Consider the following 22,762-nt stretch of genomic DNA (forward strand, 5'->3'; position numbering starts at 1 on the left):
GGGGGAAAAAATAAATAAATAAAAGCACATGCACTGTCATTCCCTGGTCACAGCCCACAGACTCAGAAAAGCACAAGGAGTCTGAAGGAATTGGCTTTGGAGACAGGGAAAATGTAACACATAGAATGTAACAGAAAATCAGAAGACCTGTACTGTTTCTCTATTTTACTGGTTTGACATTCACAGACTTGACTAAGCTAAATCAGTCTCTCAGGCTTAGTCAAAAAAAATCTTAGCAAAAAAAAAGTCATCGAAGTGAGACTAGTTTGCATGTATAAATGTACTTTGATTTATGGGACCCAAAATCTTTCAATTTCTCATCCTATATTTCAAATGAGAATAATAAATAAGCTGACATATCTCTTACTCGTTCACTAACACAGCATTCTTGAGAGACTCTTCTGTGCCAAGGTCAGCCCTAGGCTCTGGACAGTGACTGCAATGTAGCCCTAGGGGGTGCCATTCACACAGACCTCAAAATGAAGGGAATCCCGTGTTACACAGTGTAGTCTACATGGCCAAATGCAGTGGCCCGGTTCTGGGACAAGACAGTCAGAAGCCCTGGGTCATGCATTTTTACATACTGTGGAAGGAAACAGAAGGTATATAATAAGTAAATAAAGAAATGGATATGGGGCATCTGGGTAGCTCAGTTGGTTGAGTGTCTGACTTCGGCTCAGGTCACGATCTCACAGTTGGTGAGTTTGAGCCCCGTGTCAGGCTCTGTGCTAACAACTCAGAGCCTGGAGCCTGCTTTGGATTCTGTGTCTCCCTCTCTCTCTGCCCCTCTCCTGCTTACACTCTCTGTGTCTCTCAAAAATAAATGTTAAAAAAAAAAAATAGAGAAGACAGAATATCTGAAGATGTTACATACTACTCAAAAAATTAACACATGATTAGGTAGCTATTTGAGATTTTACCCTTTAAGAAAGCTTTTTATTTCCTGTTATTAGTATCAAAACCAAGTCATCTTCTGCTTTGGGTAACAGAAAACTTCTTTATGAAAGCTAAGTAATTTGTTTCCACTTGGACTGGTTTCTAATCTTTGAGATTAACATGTAGTTTTACATAGGTGATCAGTGAACACAATCCATCCTCTTCTGGGAATTATAATGCCTAACATGAAGACCAATTGTCAAGATTCAGCCATTTAAGATAGTTTTTTTTTTTTTTTTAATTTTTTTTTTTTAACGTTTATTTATTTTGAGACAGAGACAGAGCATGAACGGGGGAGGGTCAGAGAGAGAGGGAGACACAGAATCTGAAACAGGCTCCAGGCTCTGAGCTGTCAGCACAGAGCCCGACGCGGGCTCGAACTCACAGACCGTGAGATCATGACCTGAGCCGAAGTCGGACGCTTAACCGACCAAGCCACCCAGGCGCCCCAAGATAGTTTTAAATAGATGTACTAATTCCATTACTATCTCTTCTAGACTTCTAGAAGTATCTGATCTTCTGTAATTCTTCCCACACATAAAGTGGTTAAAGTTGTTTCTGTGTAAACAAACTGATTTATTTTCACTTGACTAGAATGGTTCAAAGACCATTAATTCTCAGTAGCCAGAGGATAGAAAGGACACAAAAATGCGACCACACTATTGAATTTGTATATGCTCCCTAATTTATTAAGGCTCTAAATTATAATGTTCAAAGTAAAATCCAGAAGTTGCAGCTAAACAATATCTTGAAATAAGAGGCCAAGATCCCCCAAAGCTATGAAACATAAGCTTCAGGAGCCTTCATGGGCCAGAAGTTTCTTCTAAGACCCTGTGAGCATTTCTTCATGGTTTGCATAAAATTGCAAAAGTAGATATCTTTTAGGGTTTTTGTAAGTATCCTCTAAATTATGTATATACTTCAGACCCTATTAAAGCAGAATATGGCCCTGCCTTGGGTTATATGTGGTTACTGTTTTATTACACAATGCTTGCTCAAAATACTTAATTACTTACTTACTTAGTTACTTAACTTACTTATTTATTTAAGGATTTTAAACAGAATCTCAGAGAAAGTTCTGCAAGGGTTATGTAGTCCTGTTGCTTCTTCAGTGAGGGACCCATTTTATTAGGGAGTAGCATACTTTTGGAAACTGTTAATAATTTCTACATCATCTGAAGTGTTTGGGGTCTCCCAGAGTCCTGCCAACAAGTTCTGCCATTTGAAGGCACCTAAAGTCCATAAACCTGCCCATTAAGGGCTTAAAAAACATGATATTTTTATAGGCTATTTTAAAAATATGAAATGATAAGCCATAGAATACCCACAAATTTATATTCAAGACATTCCTCTCTCTCTGACTCTGTCATTACCATCTTGATTATTTAGAAATATAGAAAAAAACTGTAGCAGCCATTTGAGATATTATATTGTAGTTTGTTGAACACTAGGGGGCAGTGTGACACCTTTAAAGAACCAAATAATGCTGGGCAAACGGATGTGAGATCTGCAAGGTGAATTTGCACTTAAACCATCCCCTTTCCCTTCCAAGTTCTGTGGTATCTGGAAAGTGACATATCAGTTTTCCTTATAGTCAGACAATGTTCCTTAAGAAGACAGTATTCCTTTATTCCTAGTGGATGGATATCCTCTTTTAGTTGACAGAGAATGTGTCGAGATTAAATACTTTTAAAATATGTATTAAAAACTCCTATAAGCCCCCTCACTTCCTTAATAAAAAATCTAATTTAATTTTTGAATATTTGTCTCACCATCCTTGTCCACATATATGGAAACAATTTTACTTAGTTGAAGGTATATTATACTATATTTTCTTCCTTTTTAACTCAGAAGTTAAAAATGAGAGGCCAGCCACATCACTATTATCTAAATTGTGACCCTGGATATTTTTACATGTGGAATCATGTTATTACTCCCTGAATCATAGGAAACTGTTTACATCACACACTATTTACTCCCATTTGACCACACCGATGAGACCTTTGATGATTAAATTGTTCTAATATTAGTTCTCTAAATACAATCTCCAAATGTTATTTTACCAGAAGAGGGAATTAAAACAAAATGTAGAAGCCCTCATCCATCAGTCATGGGAAATCACTCTTCATCCTTCTTATTACAGCTCTACCACAATTCCTACTCACGAGTCTCCTTTAAGGCTGCAGAGTAAACCCTGAACACCACCAACTACCTTGACATTTTTACTTCTAAAACTAAGCTGTGCTATCAATATAATTCTTCAAAGGCTGGTTGCAGTAAAGGAGCACATTTTGTGTGTTCCTATATTTTGAATTATAAATACAGAGGTTTATTTCAAAGTAGATGATAAATAAATTTTTCAATAACTTTTTTGCTTGGTCAATTCCTATTTATCTTCTATCTCAGGAATAATCGCCTACCTCTGCCATCTCTATATACATCCCTGTCTGTTTTACAGTGCCAGTGGCTCCCCCGTGCACTCACAGCCACTTTGGGACTCACAGCCTGTGCAGTCCTGGTTGTCACTGGATGCCCTTACATAGAAGATGTCCTTATCTCAAAGACAAAGCTCTTATCTAGCTCTTATCTCAAAGACAGAGCTAGAATGCTTAGAGGAGATTTGAGGGAGTCCTGGTACTTTAATGAGACTTGTAGGATATATGGGATCTAGATTGGTAGGAAGGAAGAGGAAAGGTCTTTGGGCAAAGCCTTGAAGTGTGGGTACCAGGCAGGAGGTTCCTAGAGAAAAGTGGTAGGACATCAGGCTGTGAAGACAGGAAAGGATCCCAGATGTCTCCTGGGGCTAGGCTAGGGGAAGACTGGGCAGCATTTGCTCCTTGTGAGGGGGAACCCCATCTTGACACAGTTGATCGTTGCCAGGACTTACTACTTATCAAGGATAGTCAGAAATCTGGGTTTTTATTTGAAAGTTACTAGTTCTTAAATGTTACCAAATAATTTTTACAATTTCAAAATACATTATGACTCAAATAGGGCTGAATTTGGGGATGGGAAAAAAAGGCACCATCAAAGAGGCCACAGGTCTGAATATCTTTGGAGATAACATCTAATTACACATAGCTCTTTCACGTCTCCCATTCAATCCTAACCACAAGTGGGCTTTGAGGAAGATGCTATTATTAACATAGTGGTAGTTTTGCTTGCCCAACATTAATTTTTCCTTTTTTTTTTTTTTTTTTTGTTTCAGCCTCATTTTTCTTTGGGGACGCACCAACCCATGGCCAACAATGTTGGGAGAGCCCACACAGGAATAAAGCAAAATGTGTAGAGCAAAGCTTACAGAAAAAGAGCACAGAGATATCTGACAACGCTTGACTCCCTGTATCCCCTGTATCTAGCTGTGCTTGAAGCACATCAGCCCCTGGATGTTTCTGTTAGATGATCTAATATAATCTCTTTTTCATTTGTAAGTTACTTTGAGTTGAGTATCTGTTACTTGCAAACAGGAGTCCTCGACAAGTTTCAGGGAACAAATGGGAGCTAACTGACAGACACAACATTTGGACCAGATCCCCTGTCTCCCCATTACATTGTGTTACCGCTTCATGGTTCAGCAAAAGGCAGAAAGGGAGAAGAGAGCAAGATGATGGGTTTGGCTTGTCACATGCTGACTTTGAGTAGGTAAGTAGAACCCCTATTTAAGCCTGTTAGTTAATTTTTTTAAATTTACATCCAAGTTAATTAGCATATAGTGCAACAATGATTTCAAGAGTAGATTCCTTAATGCCCCTTACCCATTTAGCCCATCCCCCCCTCCCACAACACCTTCAGCAACCCTCTGTTTGTTCTCCATATTTAAGAGTCTCTTATGTTTTTGTCCCCCTCCCTGTTTTTATATTATTTTTGCTTCCCTTCTCTTATGTTCATCTGTTTTGTCTCTTAAAGCCCTCATATGAGTGAAGTTATATGATATTTGTTTTTCTCTGACTACTTTTGCTTAGCATAATACCCTCTAGTTCCATCCACATAGCTGCAAATGGCAAGATTTCATTCTTTTTGATTGCCGAGTAACACTCCACTGTATATATATACCACATCTTCTTTATCCATTCATCCATTGATGGACATTTGGGCTCTTTCCATACTTTGGCTATTGTTGACAGTGCTGCTATAAACACGGGGGTGCATGTGCCCCTTTGAAACAGCACATCTGTATCCCTTGGATAAATACCTAGTAGTGCAATTGGTTGGTCGCAGGATAGTTGTATTTTTAGTTTTTTGAGGAACCCCATACCGTTTTCCAGAGTGCTACACCAGTTTGCATTCCCACCAGCAATGCAAAAGAGTTCCTCTTTCTCCACATCCTCACCAACATCTGTTGTTGCCTGAGTTGTTAATGTTAGCCATTCTGACAGGTGTGAGGTGGCATCTCACTGTGGTTTTGATTTGTATTTCCCTGATGATGAGTGATGTTGAGCATTTTCTCATGTGTCGGTTGGCCATCTGGATGTCTTCTTCAGAGAAGTGTCTTTTCATGTCTTGTGCCCATTTCTTCACTGGATTGTTTTTTAGGTGTTGAGTTTCATAAGTTCTTTACAGATTTTGGATACTAACCCTTTATCTGATATGTTGTTTGCAAATATCTTCTCCCATTTTGTCAGTTGCCTTTTAGTTTTGCTGATTATTTCCTTCGCTGTGCAGAAGCTTTTTATTTTGATGAGGTCCCAAGAGTTCATTTTTGCTTTTGTTTCCCTTGCCTCTAGAGACACATTAAGAAGTTGCTACAGCCAAGGTCAAAGAGGTTTTTGTCCACTTTCTCCTCAAGGATTTTGATGTCTTTCTGTCTTACATTTAGGTCTTTCATCCATTTTGAGTTTATTTTTGTGTATGGTGTAAGAAAATGGTTCAGGTTCATTTTTCTGCATGTAGCTGTCCAGTTTAATCTTTGACGAAGTAGGAAAGAATATCCAATGGAATAAAGACAGTCTCTTCAGCAAGTGTTAGTTAAATTTTCTATGTGTGTTTTAAAACTACCCTAACAGATGTACCATGTTTTCATTATTTGGTGTCTGCCTCAACCCTGTATCCTGATACAAACCTGTCCAAATGCCAGGAACGGGCCGCTGCACACAATAGGCACATTCCCCACAGCATTTGCTGTATCTCTAGCCTGCTTCCACTCCATTCCAGTTTCTCCCTAGTTTGTAACTCCTGACTTCCTTTGATTGTTGGTACTTCCTACTTTGACTGTTGGTACTTCCAAAGCATCAGGGACCTACGTTCTTCTGGATCTTTCTGCAGGTTCCTTCACCAAACCATCCTGACAGTCAGCAACCCCTAACTCCCTCACAGATGGGAATTTGAGCAACTTGGGTCTTGCCTCTATAACACTCTTTATGAAGGTTAAGGAGGCACTTTAGAAATAAGGCACACAGAGACTACTGAGTTCATGAAAGAGAATAGCAGCTCTGGAAGATATTAAATGTTCAAAAAGAAGATTAGGCTAATCCAGACAACTCTTTTCCAACAAGTCTTCTTCCTCCACTAGATTGTGAATCTCTTGATGGCAGTGACTACACATGTCCACCATATTGCCACAGTTCTAGAAATACAGTAAGTAGGTGATCAACAAATATGTTCTCCTAACATTGGGTCCCAGAAATAACTCAATAAATCCTCAAAGAGGATAAGGTTTTACCTCATGAAGAAGTGTGCTTAGATACTAAACATTTTTATTACATTCTTCAGCTCTGTGATTTCTATTTGGAACTTTCTTATATTTTCCCTCTCTTCACTGAAGTTCTCACTGTGCTCATCCATCCATTCTTCTCGCAAGTTCAGTGATTTTAAGAGCATTACTTTAAACTCTTTATTATATAAATTACTTATTTCTGTTACATTAAAGGTTTTTGTTTTTTTAACGTTTTACTATTTTTGAGACAGGGAGAGACAGAACATGAACAGGGGAGGGTCAGAGAGAGGAAGACACAGAATCTGAAACAGGCTCCAGGCTCTGAGCTGTCAGCACAGAGCCCGACACGGGGCTCGGGGCTCGAACTCACGGACCATGAGATCATGACCTGAGCCGAAGTCAGCCGCTTAACCGACTGAGCCACCCAGGCGCCCCACATTAAAGGGTTTTTTTTTCTGAGGTTTCATCTTGTTCTTTCATTTGGAACACATACCTCTGTTTCTTCATCTTCCTTGATACTGCCACTTTCTATGCATTAGATGAAACAGTCACCTCTTGGAGTATTAAATGGTCAGCCTTATGCAGCAGATAAAGCTTATTGTTCAACCTGCCTTAGCTGTTGGCTGTCTCTCAAACCTTTGTGATTGTCCAAGCAGCCTATTTTATTTTTAATAGCTCCCAGTAGTGGAAGCTATGTTAAAATCTCCCTAAAGGGGAGGATCTTAATCAGCACCTAAATTCAGGCCGATTGGAAGCCAGACCCTCAGGCAGAAGCTTTTAAAGTAAGCAAAGGTAAACATTACCGTGGGGCTGCAATTGTAAACTGTGTTGGTCTCCACAGCCAGTTGATCTGGGTAGCAGTTGCAAAATTTGGGACTGCAGGTAAGTGTATTACCTCCTTTCTGGGAGATTTGGCTGAGCTGTAATGAGGCCTAAGGAGAGCACAAAGACGGTATCCCCCAGCCTATGTTCCCTAAGAGCATATCTGTAGCCTGTAGATGTGTGCCAAATCTGAAGTCTGCCCTCTAAGGCCCAAGCTCCATATCAAGCAAGTAGGCCTCTTTTACAGAGTGGCTAAGGGTGTGTTCCATCTGCTGTCTATTCAGGGCTCTGTGGTGGAAGCCTGCTGTCTCTCCAGTTGTTACATTCCCATAGGGCCCAGGAATGTAAGCCCCCCTGGTCACCAGAACCAAGCGATCAAAGGGTATCTCCTGGGCAGCAGCCACAAAAATCAGGTTACCAGATCTACAGACTGGGATGTAAAGTCTGGCTCTTATACCAGACACATATAAGAGCTCCCATCCAAGACATGTTAGTACTCTGGAGTGTGGCAGAGGGAGAGTTTAAAGGTAGTAGCTGGCCTCCGAGGTCTTAGAAAAGGTTTATAGTCAGTCCTTCAATGTGTGTTTAATTAAAAGCCTGCGCTTCAGGCTGCAGCTATAATGATAAGCTATGATGATAAGATAGGCCTCTTTTACATCGTAGTGAGCTCCTGGGTCTGTAGCCTCTTGCTGTACCCTGGTAGCTGTAGCTGTTAAAGACTCTGTCTACTGGTTACTGTCCTGAAGTAACACCTGAAAGTCACACCAGAGCCAGGCAGTGGGGAGGTATACCCTGGCAGCAGCTGCAAAAATCAGGGCACCAGACAAGGTATAAGCTCCTTTCTTTAAGACTCCAGTGAGCTGGAGCAAGGGAGAGCACGGAGATTGCATTCACTGGCCTCCATTACCTGAGACTCCTCTGTAGGACCCGAGATATGCTTGAAACCAGAAGCCTGTCACTCAGACCAAAGCTCGTGGACCAGTAAATAGGCCTCTTTCTCAGAAAGAGTGAATGTGTGTTTCAGTCTGCTGTCTATGCAGTGTCTCAGGAATGATGGTCTGCCAAGAACTGTCTAACTGCCACAGCTCCATGGAACCCAGGAATCCAAACCCCTTGGCCTCCAGAGCCAGGTGATAAGGGGTGTTCTCTGGGTGACAGTCACCAACACCAGGCCCCCAACCTGTGTAGAAGCTGTCATCTGGGAGATGGTAGTCTGGAGTGCAGCAGACAGAGAGTACAGGATGGTGCTCACTGGCTGGAGCAAGAAAGACGGAGAATGCCAAGAGGCACCCACCAAAAACAGAAAAGAGAAGAAGAAAGAAAAGAGAAAGAAGGTAAAGAATAAAAAGGAGAAAAATTAAAAAGATGGCACCCACCAGCTTTAGCAAGGCAGAGAGCAGGAAGACGGCTCCCACCATTCTCTGACCCCAGAGAATATCCTAGCAGGCCCCTGCCTCTCAGACTAATACTTTAAAATTAGGAAACCAGTCTTTTCACATAAAGTCTGGGTACTTTTCAAAGGGATACTTCTGCATGGGGCCCTGGGACTGGTGAATCCATGCATGCGGGCTCTTTAAGAGCCGTCTTCAGTTGGCCACAGACCTGTAGGTCTCACAGGCACTGGAACCCCTTTGGTCTTCAAAGCCGTATGTTTTGAGGGCTCGTCTTTCAGGTGCTGGTCTTAGTAGTGGGGGTGCCTGGTGTAGAGTACAATCCTTCTTTCCTCAGGCAGGAAGGAGCTCTGTGTTTTGAATTCCCTCCTGACTGTGAGTCACTGTGCTCAGGGTGGGGTTTACTGCAAGATTATGTCCTAGCCTTTCCTACCTGTTTTGATGTGGTTTCCCTCTCATTTGCGTGATGTAAAGGTGTTGTTCCACCAGTTTTTAGGTTTTTTTTTCAGGGGATATTGTTCCATATGTGGCTGTAGAGTCAGTAATGCCTGTGGGAGGAGGTGAGTTCAAGATCTTCCTGCATAGCCATCCTGAACTGGAACCCCCCAGAAACTCAGTATGTTTAGAGAGATGTAGGTTCTTGCTCAGTTTTACTTCTCATTAGCTGTGGCCTTTGGGCAAAGCACTAAAGTTATTGGCCTGCATTATGCTTACCCAAAGAAACAGGAATAATAATAACCTTTGTGTAATTCTTGCAAGGAGTCAAGGATAAGGTATCTAAGTCAGCCTCAAACTTGACCAATAGAGGCCCTAGATAAATCATTATAATCACTTAAGAAAATCAAACACTTTCAAAAATTTTTAAGCAATGTGTGCTAATCACATACATTGATATGATAAGCTGGATTCCTGAGGATCTTTATGGGCAATATTTTCTTAGCCCAGTTTGGCATACAAAACGTGTTTGGAACAGTGTAACTCCCATGGAAAAGATGCATTCAGTCAGAATTTTGGCAGGGAGGATTTTCTCATTGAAAGTTCACTACAATCCTTTAAGACACGGTTAGTGTTCTCATCATACAGAGAAGTGCAACTGTGGCCCAGACAGGTAAGCAGTGCTCCCAGGTCACACAGTGGGTAGGGAGCAGAGCTGGGATTTGCCTTATTTGCTCTAACTCCAAAGTCTATGCTTTCAACCATTCTTCTCTCATATCTTCTTTTAATTAAGCTTTTGACTAAAGTTGATAGGCATTACTCTCAAACAAATGCAGTCTAACAAGGCTTCATTGAGAAATATCTTTTAAATTCTTTTGGGAATTGTCTTTTTCCTCCAGTGTGTCTATCTGTCTGTCTCTCTCTTTGTCTTTTATAGAATCTAAAGGTTGTTTTATCACTAAATCAAATACATTAATAAAAAATAAGGAGAGGAATTGGGCATATTTAATGAGCAGACTTTCAAAAGATGATCTGTGTTGAACAGATGTCTATGTTGTTCAATAATAAAATAAATATATGGTTAAAACATCAGGACAGGGATTGCACACACTTAACGAACAACTGTTAAGGGACAGTTTGTATTTAGAAGGTGGGTTTAGGATCTTATTACATCCAAGATGTGACCCCATGTAAAGGGTAGCAGTTTTATGGAGTCTGGAGAGTCCATTTCCTTCCTTTGCAGTCAGGCCTCTGTGCTAAAGCATGTGCTCCTTGATGTGAGCCTTCCTCCTCAGGCCCTCATTCCAGCCTTGCCTCCTAACATATTTGTCTTTAGTCTTCGAGTTGCATTGAGAGCCTTCACTGTGGTGCTTTCACTTATTACTTTTGCTTTCACCAAGTTTTCTGACTTGAGAGGCTTGCTTTTGTTCGATCCTCAGAAAACCTGCCTTTCACCTCCCCAAAATTACTTTTTATTAACAGCTGTGCAATCTTGATTGCTTTTGCCCTTTCAATGCGGTCCTTTGATCCTCCAACTCTAAAACTCAAAATTTCCTGTTAATGGTCGCATTCGTGAACCAGGTAATGCACCCTTCCTGACATTTCCTCTAAATTCCATCCACATACTCACATGTGTCCTTTCCCTGGAGGTCTCTACTTCCACTGATACTTTGCACTCCACATAGAGGTTTAGGCTTCCTTATCAAATCCTTTTGTTTTTAGTTGGCTTGAGTATGAGGAAACAACTGAGAGTCTTTCCTGCCCCATCCAACCTCCACCTTGGGTTCCCATCAGTGCAGGTATAAAATGGAGGCAGCCCACAGCTGAGAACAGTTCTCATCTTGCTTTATTATCTTTTACACTCAGAGACTGGCCTGCCAAAATGCATCCCACCTGAGGGGTTGCAGAGGTTGGACTGTCCAGAAAACCTTCAATGGAACTTAGTCTCCCTCTCTCCTCCTGATCAGAGAAGGGAGAGGAGAGTTTCCAGTAAAGCGGATTTTATAGTGTAGTAACCATCGCTTTCCCTACTTCTCTCTACCTACCACGGGAAGACAGATGTTCAGCAGGTTCCCCCCAACAAAAGAAGACCTTAACAGAAAGCCTGTGCAGTGTGACAGTGACTCTTGAACCTGGGACAAGGTCCCATCTTTCATACCCAGTGCTCTGCAGGTCTAAAGAACATCCTTTGGGAAGTGGGGAGGAGGGTATGCCAAAATTCACCCTCTTGAGGATGCCAAGGTCAGCCTGAGGGAGATGTCCCAGCAGAGCAAGGGACATAATGAGAAACACAGCCTACACCATTGGTGGAAGACTCAGGGGAGATGAAATGCGCTTCCCACAATGTCCCGACCCCTATTTTTAAGGAAACAACTGCCTGGGAGCGAAATGTTTACCATTAATGAAAATCTTGGGGCAGTTGGGTGTTTGGCACATGAGGGGTGGGAGAGGAATAACAAGGAGAAGGGACAACTAGAAAGAGGAGAGACTAGAGAGGACAGCAGGCTGCACAGCTACAGGAAAAGTCTAATGTGTATAGAGGGGAGATGTTCAACCTGTCATGAGAGTTAAGAATTTAATAACCAGATTAGACAAGAGTCACTGAACTGGACTAAATTCTCTGATGGGACTCAAATTCCATTATTGGGCAAGATTAAGTTTTCTCTCCCTCATCCCCCTCCAGTGAGTGGAAATGGGGTTCAGAGTTATTAGAAGAGATAAAACCATTCTTTTTGCACCTCACTGACCTAAGATTCCTCCATCAAGCCAGCTACGCATTAAGTCCCAGACTCTCTGAGCTGGCTGGAATCTCAGGCAGAGAGATTTTTTTCTTTGACTGCTCCTCCTCCTGGCACCTGCCCCTCTGCCTATACATATCAGAGATGATGAAAACCAAATAACACCAGGGAGGATTCCTAGCTTCATTTCAGCATTCAAATTAAACACTCTAATTTTTCACACAAACAACTTTCCATTCCAGCACTTTTTCATTTAAGAGGACGTTATCTTAATGAGAAAATTCCTAAGGATAAAACAACCTATGTTTGAAAACTAACATCCTGTGTAGTGAGGCTGACACATTGCTTGCATAAATTTGGTAGCCTGATTTATTATTCATTTAGTAAGCATGACATAGGGCTTCCTATAGTGGGGGACCCAACAGGTTCAGAAGCCATGTCTGAACTTTATCTTGAAGGTATCCCACTGTTCTCATTCAGATACAAGCTTTTTACTGATATCCAGGGCTAATGTAGATTTACAAGGGTTTATGTTAATATTTGCTTTTATGCAGCAGGATATTATATATCTGCATCATTTCTGTCTCAGTTCCCAAATCCATGGCTTACTGTTCTTTAAAGCTGTACACCTGAAGTCTCCCTTCTTCAGGGTGACTTCTTTTCTAAAAGATTCCTCTTTGGGCTTTTTTGTAAATTATCAGTGATCCTAGCCAGGCTCAGACATGTTAAAATTCTTGGATACATGCTTCTCAGAGCATTAACCTGTGTGTGTGCGTGCATGTGTGTGTGATAAAAGAAATGGCATGATATAAAAATAACCAAGTTTTCCAAGGTGGAATTAACCAAGTTACTAAGACAAAACAGCAGAAAATGCACTCTGTCTAAAAGGGGAAAACCAAGAAATGATGATGGGACGACAATATAATAATTCCCCCACACCATCCAGTAGATGGTGCTATTCGCCCAAAACGGCTTTGTTGCTGTTCAAAACAGAAATGTTTAACACATAAATGTGAAACAAGTAAATGTTTAATTCTTATACCCCCAAATTCAAGAGTAGTGTAGAAGTTCATAAAATGAGAACTGTAATGTTTTAATGTAAACTTTGAAATAACTTACATTTTCACCTTTGATTCCAGGGGCTGTAGATTGAGGTGATATTTTTCAATATTATTCTCCATATCCATGGCCATCTGGTGACTAGAAACAGAAATAATGCCTCAATATAGTTGAATACAGAGAGTTAACCTTTATAAAAATAATATTGATAATTTGTATTTATTTGAAAAAGCAGATATATATCCAATTTTGTTCATTTTAATGAATTCACAGAGTCCTAAAGTCTCCTATTGATAGATAATGGATAAATGACCACACCATAAAAACAAAACGTTGTTTTTTTACATTTGCTATTCTTTTGACACTTACTCCTTAGCTCAACATTCATATTTAAGGCATGAGAGTCATTTCCTTTAAGCAAAGAGAAAAGCAGAATATTGGGCCACTTTGGGGGGGAGAAAAAAACGAAAGGAGGGTGTTATAAATCCCATGGAATTAACCAAGTTGTAGAGAATGTAGCTCATTCATTCTCACCCTTCAATGGTGCCACTGCCATTGAACCTTTCCTTCTTTCATTCTGTAAGCTTTGTCAAAGCATGAATCTCTGCCCTGGAAAATTCTGTATCCATAGATATATGATCACTGCTTCTAAGATTTTGTGGAGATGGTGGTAGTTGATCTGGGTTTTGTAGAATGGACAGGAATTAGGTTAAGATGTGAAAGGTAATACATATGAGACAGATATTAAAACAAAGGATTAGAGGTGAAAAAACTCAGGCTATTTTTAGATAACAAAGAACAATTTGGTGAAAGTCGAGGATAAAAGTAGGAAATAAGTTTGGATAAGCAGAAGACTAACAGTCATTGGCCGCATAATATATACAAAACACTGTCATAAACATTTTATATGTATTATCTTATTAAATTTTCACAGTAGCCTCTACCAAGTATGTATTTTCCCCATTGTACAGATGAGAAATCTGAAGCTCAAAGAGGTTATGCTCAAGTCACTGTACAGCAGAAACCACACTGAAACTCAAGTTTCATAACCACAAAATACTGCTTGAAGGATTTTAATTTCATACTTATTCAACTTAATGCTACTGACTGTGGTTTTCATACGTCAAATATTTGACATCCCAATCCAAGACACATGCGTGTGCTAAGGGGATGTGTGTGTGTACATATGTGTTCATTAAAACTGAAACAAAAATTTCAAGAAATATTATTTCCCCAACTACATGTAATGTATGCTGATATCTTTTATTATATTTCAGATTTTTTATATTACATTTCAGTGGTGAACCATCAAACTGATTTAACAAACCATCAGTGGATTGTTATCTATAGTTTGAAAAACATTGCTGCAGGGAAACATAAAGTATTTAGAGCAGGAAAAGTTGAATGGGATGTTTAAGGGTGATTTTTAATAGCAGTGACAAGGAGAGGGATGGAAAACATTTAGAAGGGGAAAAAAAATATTTAGAAGGGTATTCAAATTGGTCTGATAATGAGGACCAGGTTGTGGTTCTAGTAAAGAAAGGAAAAAGATAAGAAAAAAATTGAGCTGGAAGTATCTCCAGGACTTTCTCCTCTTTATAAAGGAATAACCAAAAAAGGTGGAGAAACATATAGATTAGATAAATTCCTACTTGGCCAGTAGGTGGTGCCATCAGCACAATATAGCCTTGTGGTGGCCTAGCTGGGATATTAAGGGGCAAGGAAAAAAGTGCTGTACTCATTTTGCTCTATGCCACTGGTATTCTGAGTCCATTATTAATTCATCCTTATTCATTCATTTATAAGTATATTGTGTATCTTCTATGTGTCAGAAATGATGCAAAACACAAGTGACACAATGGTGAAAACACTAGACATGTTCCGTGTTCTATGGTTTTACAATCTAAGAGATGGTGGATATTAAACAAGCAATTACAAGAGTGACAGATGTTATTAAAGGGGAAACAGAGGGACTTAATGCAGGGTCAGTTGGCATGGAAAGTGTTGTTTTTGCAATTTTATGATCTTGTAGGGACAAAAGCCTTATAAGAAAGATACTTTAAGATTTTGTTAACTAACCCCCTTAATAGCATATTGGTAAATTGGGCAATAGGGATACATGTGAGGTGTTGTGGGACCTCTAGTTATACAGCAACCAAAGGCAAAACTCAAGTTTTCAAAAACAGAAAAAAAATTTTATAATAATAAATTACAATTTGCAGTTATACATCCTCAACAAACTATGAACTATGAATACCTGTAGATTTTAATTGGATAGCTTTATCTCATTCCATCAATAATTACCTGTTGGTAATAAAATGATTATATGTGAGGTGAATGTGTGGCTTGCAATCATATATTTCGCACCAGAAACCCAGCTTGATTCAATATTTACAACAAATAGCAGTCACCCTAAGGTCTTACTTAAGTTAATAAATGATTATCAAAAACAACAGAGTCATAAGCAGGCTCTTAAATAATGGCATTACTAATTACTCTTCTGTTTATGAGCACATAGAAAGCGTTATTGAATATGTGCACGTATGTGTGTACAAATGACCTGGACTGGCCCTGCGCATAGTCTCAAGGAGAACAGAGTTGCAGCTCCCCCTCTCTTCACGCTGTCTACCACAAAACCCTGTTGAGCATTCAGAATAAATGTAATGTTCCAAGGGGGAATAACTGATCAACTGCTATGACACCACTATCACTTAACTTATGGCCATTTCAAGTAGCTGAGGTGATTTACATCAGCACCTAAGTCAGCTACAGCTATAATGAAATGCCTAACTGCTCACTCAGAGCACACCAGTTTTTCAATCAAATTTGACAGCTTTCAAGGACACAGACCTGCCTCGAAGCAAAGCAGGAAAATCTCTAGAATTACAGGCAAATGGGTATAGCCGTTAGGGCTGGCAGCCATTGTTTGTTCTCTCTCTGTCCTGGACAAACTTGAAAGCGAAGCTTACCCCACAGGCTTGTGTGCTTTGAGGGGAGACTTTAATTCCCATCTCTGGAATTCCTCAATCATGATAAGGAAAAATAAGCATGCAAAGCAGATTAGCCATTTCCAGAAGCTTTTAGCTTTCCCAGGCTTCTGGACAATAAGAAGGAAAGAATAGGGAAGGAAAGAGGAGGCAGAAGCCCAAATATACGCCATTAATCTTCACAAATCTTCTTGAGAGCAGAAAGCTGGGAAAGATACATGTTGGGATTAGCGAGAAGTTCAATACAGAGTTGTGATCAATTAGCAAGAAAAAAACTTCTGGAGTTCACTTTTTACATTAAAATCAATAATGAAATACCAGCACAACCTAACTTAATAGATACAAGTGATGAGGAGAACAAAGGCAAGAGAAATACAGATAAAATTAAATTTCCTTACAACTCGCAGCCCATTGATAAATACCTGAGACATGCAGGGCGTGACACTCCTCAAGGAACTCATGGCTGCCTTAATGTTGATGTTTTGCTAGAGAGTAAAAGCAACCTTTGAGAATAGCCAGACCTCCAGGATCCTGTAGTCTTCTTTAACATATGGAAATCTCTTTAATGACTTCCTTTATCTCTATCTGCCCCCACACCCAACCTAGAAGTATATAATCAATCATTCCTCACAATCATAGCACAGCTCCTTCTTCCCATGGGTCCTGTCCCTGTACTTTTTGCACCAAAAACATCTCAAGAATTCATTCTTGACCATGGGCTCAGCAGCCCTGTATCAAAAGGGCTGCACGTCACAGAGAAAGTGTGTCCTAAGAAAATTAAGCCACGGTGAGATTACTGAATAACCACAAGGAATCTAAAATGTACCTAGACCACTGGTTCTCACCCCAGCTCCTCATTAGAATCACATGGAGGGAATGTTGAGAAATACTAATTTCAAGATCTCATCCTGAGGGATTCAGATTCAATTCGTCTAAGGTGGAGCTTACACCAAGGCTTATGCCATCTTTATTAACTTCCAGGTGATTCTAAAGGCATCCAGGATGAAGAATCACTTATCTAATGTCATTACCACACTAATCTCCATAAAGGAAAATCTTTCTAGTTACACAAAAACTTTTTAGTTATTATTTATATACTTCTAGTGATGGTAATGGTGAGGGCACACCATAATAAGGATAAATTCAATCTGAAGATAACGCAGAAACTTCATTTGATCAAACTGCTGAAAACTGTCCTTCCAAGTGATGACACGGCAAATTCTTAGAATCACGGAGATAGAATGAACCTGAATGCGTCTAGTCCAAACAGCCACCCAGATGGAAAGAGAAGGGGCTGACGTTGCAGCCAGTGGGCTATTGTGGGTGTCTTATTTAAGGCCCTCACCAAGACTGTCAAGTCAGTGTTATTATCGGCACAGGAAACTGTGTTCAGGATATTTAAATACTTTGTTCAGACTCACAAAGCTAGGATAAAATCAGAGAAAGGAATCATATTCAAGATTTTCCATTTTCAGGAATGTTTTCAACAGCATCTCAGATGGGCACTTTTAGTGTCTGTCATCTCATTCCTTAATAAAGAAGTCCATTCTGTTGGGCAGGCTGAATTTTTACAATAGTTATTCTTTTTCTGAGTCACAAAGCTGTTTCTCCGTAAATCCTGCTCACTGATTCTTGTTATGCCCTTTAGAGCAAGAAGAGCAATTTGGCCCCCCTTTTTTTTTTTTAATTTTTTTTTTTTTTAACGTTTATTTATTTTTGAGACAGAGAGAGACAGAGCATGAACGGGGGAGGGGCAGAGAGAGAGGGAGACACAGAATCGGAAGCAGGCTCCAGGCTCTGAGCCATCAGCCCAGAGCCCGATGCGGGGCTCGAACTCACGGTCCGTGAGATCGTGACCTGAGCTGAAGTCGGCCGCCCAACCGACTGAGCCACCCAGGTGCCCCTGGCCCCTTTTTAATGGGAAAATTCCTTCAAATCTTTAAGGAAAGTCATTATGCTCCCTCTGAGATTTCTTTTCTCCAGTACACATCTTCAACTCTCTGTAGTAGTTTCATATGGTCCCAGAAACTCACAATTTTAACTGACCTCCTCTGATGCTCTTGGGAAGGTCTACGGGCTTTTTAAATGTGATACCCAGAGCCACGGGTGACACTCACAAGGGCTTGGCATTGAGACTTAGCCAGTGTTTGAGATCAGGAGCTCTGGTGGCATCCATGAGTGGTTTTGATTCTCACCCTCACTACTCTTAGTAGACAAGTGCTGAAAGCTCTCTGAGCTTCTTTCCTTATCTGTAAAATGGAAATAATCCCTATGTCAAAAGGCTATAATCAGAATTCTATGAGGAAACATCTGTAAGCATTCACTGATATGGAAGATAATTATAAATGCTCAGTAAATGATAGTTCATTTTTTCTTTTATCTGGACAATGCATGCCTATTATCAGTCTAATATTGTGGTAATATTTTTAGAAGTCATATAAAATCATGGTCTTGTGTTAACATCAGATAAAACCTCTAAGCATCTACTCACAAACTGAAATCAGAATATATCTCTGATGTATCTGATTGTACAATTTTTTAAAAATCTAAATGAAAAATATACTCATATTGAATTTCATCTTTCTTGGTTTTTTTTCAGCTCAATTTTGTTCCATTCTATAGTATTGTTTTTTTAAATTTATTAATTTATTTTGAGAGAGAGAGAGAGCATATGAGTGGGAAAGTAGGGGAATGGGGGAGTGCGGGAGTGGGGAGGGTGGAGGGGGGGGAGGGGCAGAGAAAGTCTGAGAGAAAGAATCCCAAGCAGGCTCCACACTGCCAGTGCAGAGCCCAATGCAGGGCTCAAATCCACAAACCATGAGATCATGACCTGAGCCAAAGTTGGAGGCTTAACTGACTGAGCCACCCAGGCACCCCTCTGTAGTATTACTTTAATGTTAATTCTATTAGTCTTAGTGTTACCCTTAAACTTTTTACAATTTTTAGGACTACCTTCTATACACTCCATTGATTAAAAGGCAAAAAGAGGGCAGGGTTGTTAAGTTTTAAGCCCTCAGACACAGCACCAAGACATCTCCATGCATCATACTAATCTGTTAATCAGTATAGCTTGTGTATCATAGCTCAACTAGCCATAAATCTATCTAACTATATATCAAATGAGCCACATTTCTGGGTTCCTGACCACAATGATATCGTAAGAAACTGTCAAATTTATTTATTCATTTTTGCCTTGCCAGGTGTTTCAGGTGTTTGATTGTTTTGTTTTTTTTTTTTCCCCATGCAAGCTTTTAAACCTCAAACATAATTTCCTTTGGTATTTTTTACTTACTTTTCAAGTAAATATTTTCCATCATTAACTTGTCCTAAAGGATTCTGCAATCTTTTCATTTCTTCCTGTGAAAAAGAAAAGAATTATCTTACAAATTGACCCCATGTACTTGTGGGTAATAATATTTGACTGCAATTGTTTGCAAAATTGAGATAACACACTGTTAAGAGTTCTGGACTTTGCAATGGGTAAGTGCTTAGACATACAATTCAATTTGATCCTTGATCAAATTAGAATACAATACTGCCACTCAAATTGTGTGATTTTTTTTTTATGCCACTAAAGATAATGTTTCCTGTTATTCTTCCAGAGTGGGGATGTTTTTATACGGATCCACTCACTCTCTTCCCAAATTTACTCTGTCAACAGTATTAAGTTTGCTGGTTGCTGGGTGAAGGGCTCTAATGAGTATGTGCTGGCTTTGGCCATTCAGCAACCATCCTCTCCTGTCTCCTGGGAACTCTAGGTAACCTCATCCCCGAGTCACAGTGCTCAGACATGTGCAAGTGTGCACACGCACACAAACACACACAACTTCCCTGAATTTTAGGCTTCCATAGTCTCTGTAATCCCATTCTTCAGGCCACAGTGATTCAGGGAGAGGACAGAGGCCACTACTTGGCTCATCACAAAAAATGCTGAAGCTCCAAGAGGAAGCCCCAGTTAGAATTAATCATACATTTGTCCCTTTAAAAGACCAGCAGGACTAGTCTCAACATGCTTCTAAGCTACCAGACATCCAAGTCTCCTAGGTCAATCCCCATTATTCAATTTCTTTAACTTCATACTGTATTGTGCATCCCAGAATTTGACCCAGTCACTAACCTCTCCCCAGTGCCTCCAACCTTTCCACTGAGCCCTTTGGAATTCAGTCTGTTGTTAGCAAAATCCTCTACCTCCTCAACTTCTTTGAACATATCCTTCAACTTATTCTGACTGTACTTTGCCTTGCTGTTCTGAGACAGCTAAATTTTTGTTAGAGCAAGAAAATCAAAGGATCATTTAGAAAAGAGTTTTAGGATATAGAGGATTTTGCTGATGACAAACTTGGCTGAGTCCTTGAACACACCATCTCCCCTGCAGCGTGCTTAAGAGGTGGCCATTTATGTCTCACAGGCTATATCCAGCATGGTCTGAAGGAGGTATGGGACCTTTTCTTCTCCTCCTTGCTTCTTCCAGGTCCTCCTCACTCCTATAAAATCTTAGCTCCTCTGGAAACATGCCAGTAGTTCATCCTACGCCTCTGTCCTCTTCCCTATCAATCCTTATTCCTTAGGATCCATTCCTTAAAACCCATCCCATGGTTTTAAATTTATATTTGTACCTGATCTCTCCTCTAAACTCCACTCTTCTATATCCACTTGCCTACTTGATGCACTTATAATGGGCATCTCAAGTTCAAAATCAAAGTCTTGATTTCCTTGCCTCTACCCTCCCACCCAAACTTCCTTCTTTACCACTTCTTCCACATTTTAGCCAATGGTATCACTATTCACCTAGATACACAGAGTTAAAACCTAGGAGTCAGCTTTTATACCTTTGTTCTTCTCACAAAACACAATCAATCAGCTAATCTTATTGATCTCAACTTCAAAATACATCCAGGACCTGACCACTGCTTTGCAGTGTGGTCTAAGCCAACTGTGAGTCTCTTGTCTCTGTTTCCCATATTAGCCTACTTCAGTCAATTGTCCTTATATCAGCCAGCATGATCTTTTAGTACCTAGGCTTTCATTTTTAAGTGTGTGAAATACACATATTATAAATATACAGTATGACTTTTGACAAAAATATTTTGACGTATATTGGTAGAACCACCACCCAAAATGAAATAAAGAACATATCTCTCTCTACAAAGTTCCTCTCTCAAAGGCACCTTGGTTCTGATTTATATCACCATAGATTAGTTTGGTTTGTTCTAGAACTGCATACAAAATTATTCTCTCATGTCTGGTTTAATTCACTCAGCATTATATTTTGAAATTCGTTGCTCAACCAATATTAATTGTTTAAAGTTCACTTTGGTACCTGGGGAATAACTTGTTTTTTTTTTTTTTCCTCTGAATTCTAAGAACGTAAAGATTTTGAAGTGAAGAACCCTGGAACTGCAATGTAAGTGTCTGCTATGGGGTAAGAACTACTAACTGGAGAAAAAAGATAACATAGCAGAACGGACAGAGGCCAAGGAAACAGACAAGGAGCCAGTGCCCTAATGATACTGTGAACTTCTGGATCAAACTGGAACTTGAAACCAGCATATTGATGGACTTTTCAGTTTCATGAGCCGATAGATTCTCCCATTTGCTTAAGGCACTTTTGGCTGAGTTTCTATTTTCTTTCAGTTGAAAGAATTCAAACTCAGAAGTGACAGTCTAAGCAATAACCTAGGGCTACTGTATACAAAACCCTAACTAGATGAAGTATGGGACTATAAAACTTCAGAACTGGGCAGTTGTTGTTTATTTTGTTTTGTCAGTCTCTTTAAAAAAAAGTGCTATTCAGGAGAATAATGGATGAAGCAGGTCATGGTCTTCAGTTCTTTTTTATTAAAGGCTGCTGCTCTTATATCCAATATTCGTATAACAAACCTCATATGAAGAATACTTCTGCATCTTCTGCAAAACTGCTGTATAAGACATTGTACATTTTGCTACAGGTTCTTCCATACAAAAGAATAACATTTTAGGATTTACTACTAAGGGATATTTTCCCCTTCTGATATAACAGTATACTTCTTTTCATCAACAACAACTTTTTAAGTCTTACAGAGGTTGTTTATTTTTCCTTGAAGCTTAAGCTAAATTAAATATTCAGTTGTCAGAACTACTTTTTCCATGTTGTTGGTACAATTATATCCCCCTCTTTCACTACATGTACATGATGTGTGACAGTCTTTATTTTTATTTTAACTCTTACATGTGTGCTTTTCACAGTAAGTGGCAGCCAGTACGATATAGGCAGAGTGTATACATGGTAAGTGGGTAGGAAGATAAAGATGATTGATAGGTAGGTAGGTAGATAGATTGATAAAGCATCCTTTTCACTCTTATACATAGCTTTTTATTTTCAAGGTAAAACTAACTCTTCAGCACTATAGAGGCTGGTTTCTAATTCTAAGAACAAGTCTCTGCATTTATCCTCTATTTTCCCCCAAACCTCCAACCTTCCCACCTAATCATCATATCCCATTCCACCTCCAGTGATATAGGCAATAGATGCAGCTGTTATACAGAGAGAAAATAGGTTGAATAAGATCCATAGTTATTCTTGAAAATCAGAGGAGTATTGGAGGATTTTTAGGTCATAAACTTGGTCTTTTTCACCCCCTGCATTATGATTAGGAAAGAGACTGAGCTGTTGGTAGTCCCAGCACTTTCTTCTCTAAGATGTGCCTGTGGCGTGCTTTCTTCTTTTCTTTTTCCCGGGGGATCTGGGGGGCAGGAAATAAA

General features: G+C 39.8%; 1 protein-coding gene and 1 long non-coding RNA gene across 2 annotated transcripts in view; both read right to left on the minus strand.

The window, feature by feature from the left end:
* The window catches only part of LOC109262053 (schwannomin-interacting protein 1), a 567,034-nt gene extending 553,859 nt beyond the window's left edge, over nt 1–13,175 (minus strand). Inside the window, exon 1 of the mRNA XM_019440436.2 lies at nt 13,095–13,175. Within this exon, the coding sequence (XP_019295981.2) occupies nt 13,095–13,168 (74 nt within the window). The 5' untranslated portion in view covers nt 13,169–13,175. The remainder of the gene's footprint in view (nt 1–13,094) is intronic.
* Nucleotides 13,176–16,447: 3,272 nt separating this feature from the next.
* LOC128777296 (uncharacterized) overlaps nt 16,448–22,762 on the minus strand; it is a 175,569-nt gene continuing 169,254 nt past the window's right edge. Inside the window, exons 2-3 of the long non-coding RNA XR_008422534.1 lie at nt 19,314–19,378; nt 16,448–16,506 (exon numbers count right to left, since the gene is read on the minus strand). This is a non-coding gene — a long non-coding RNA (uncharacterized LOC128777296). The remainder of the gene's footprint in view (nt 16,507–19,313; nt 19,379–22,762) is intronic.

The sequence above is a fragment of the Panthera pardus genome, unplaced genomic scaffold (genome assembly GCF_024362965.1).
Source record: "Panthera pardus isolate Hobbes unplaced genomic scaffold, ASM2436296v1 HiC_scaffold_16, whole genome shotgun sequence".
NCBI lineage: Eukaryota > Metazoa > Chordata > Mammalia > Carnivora > Felidae > Panthera > Panthera pardus.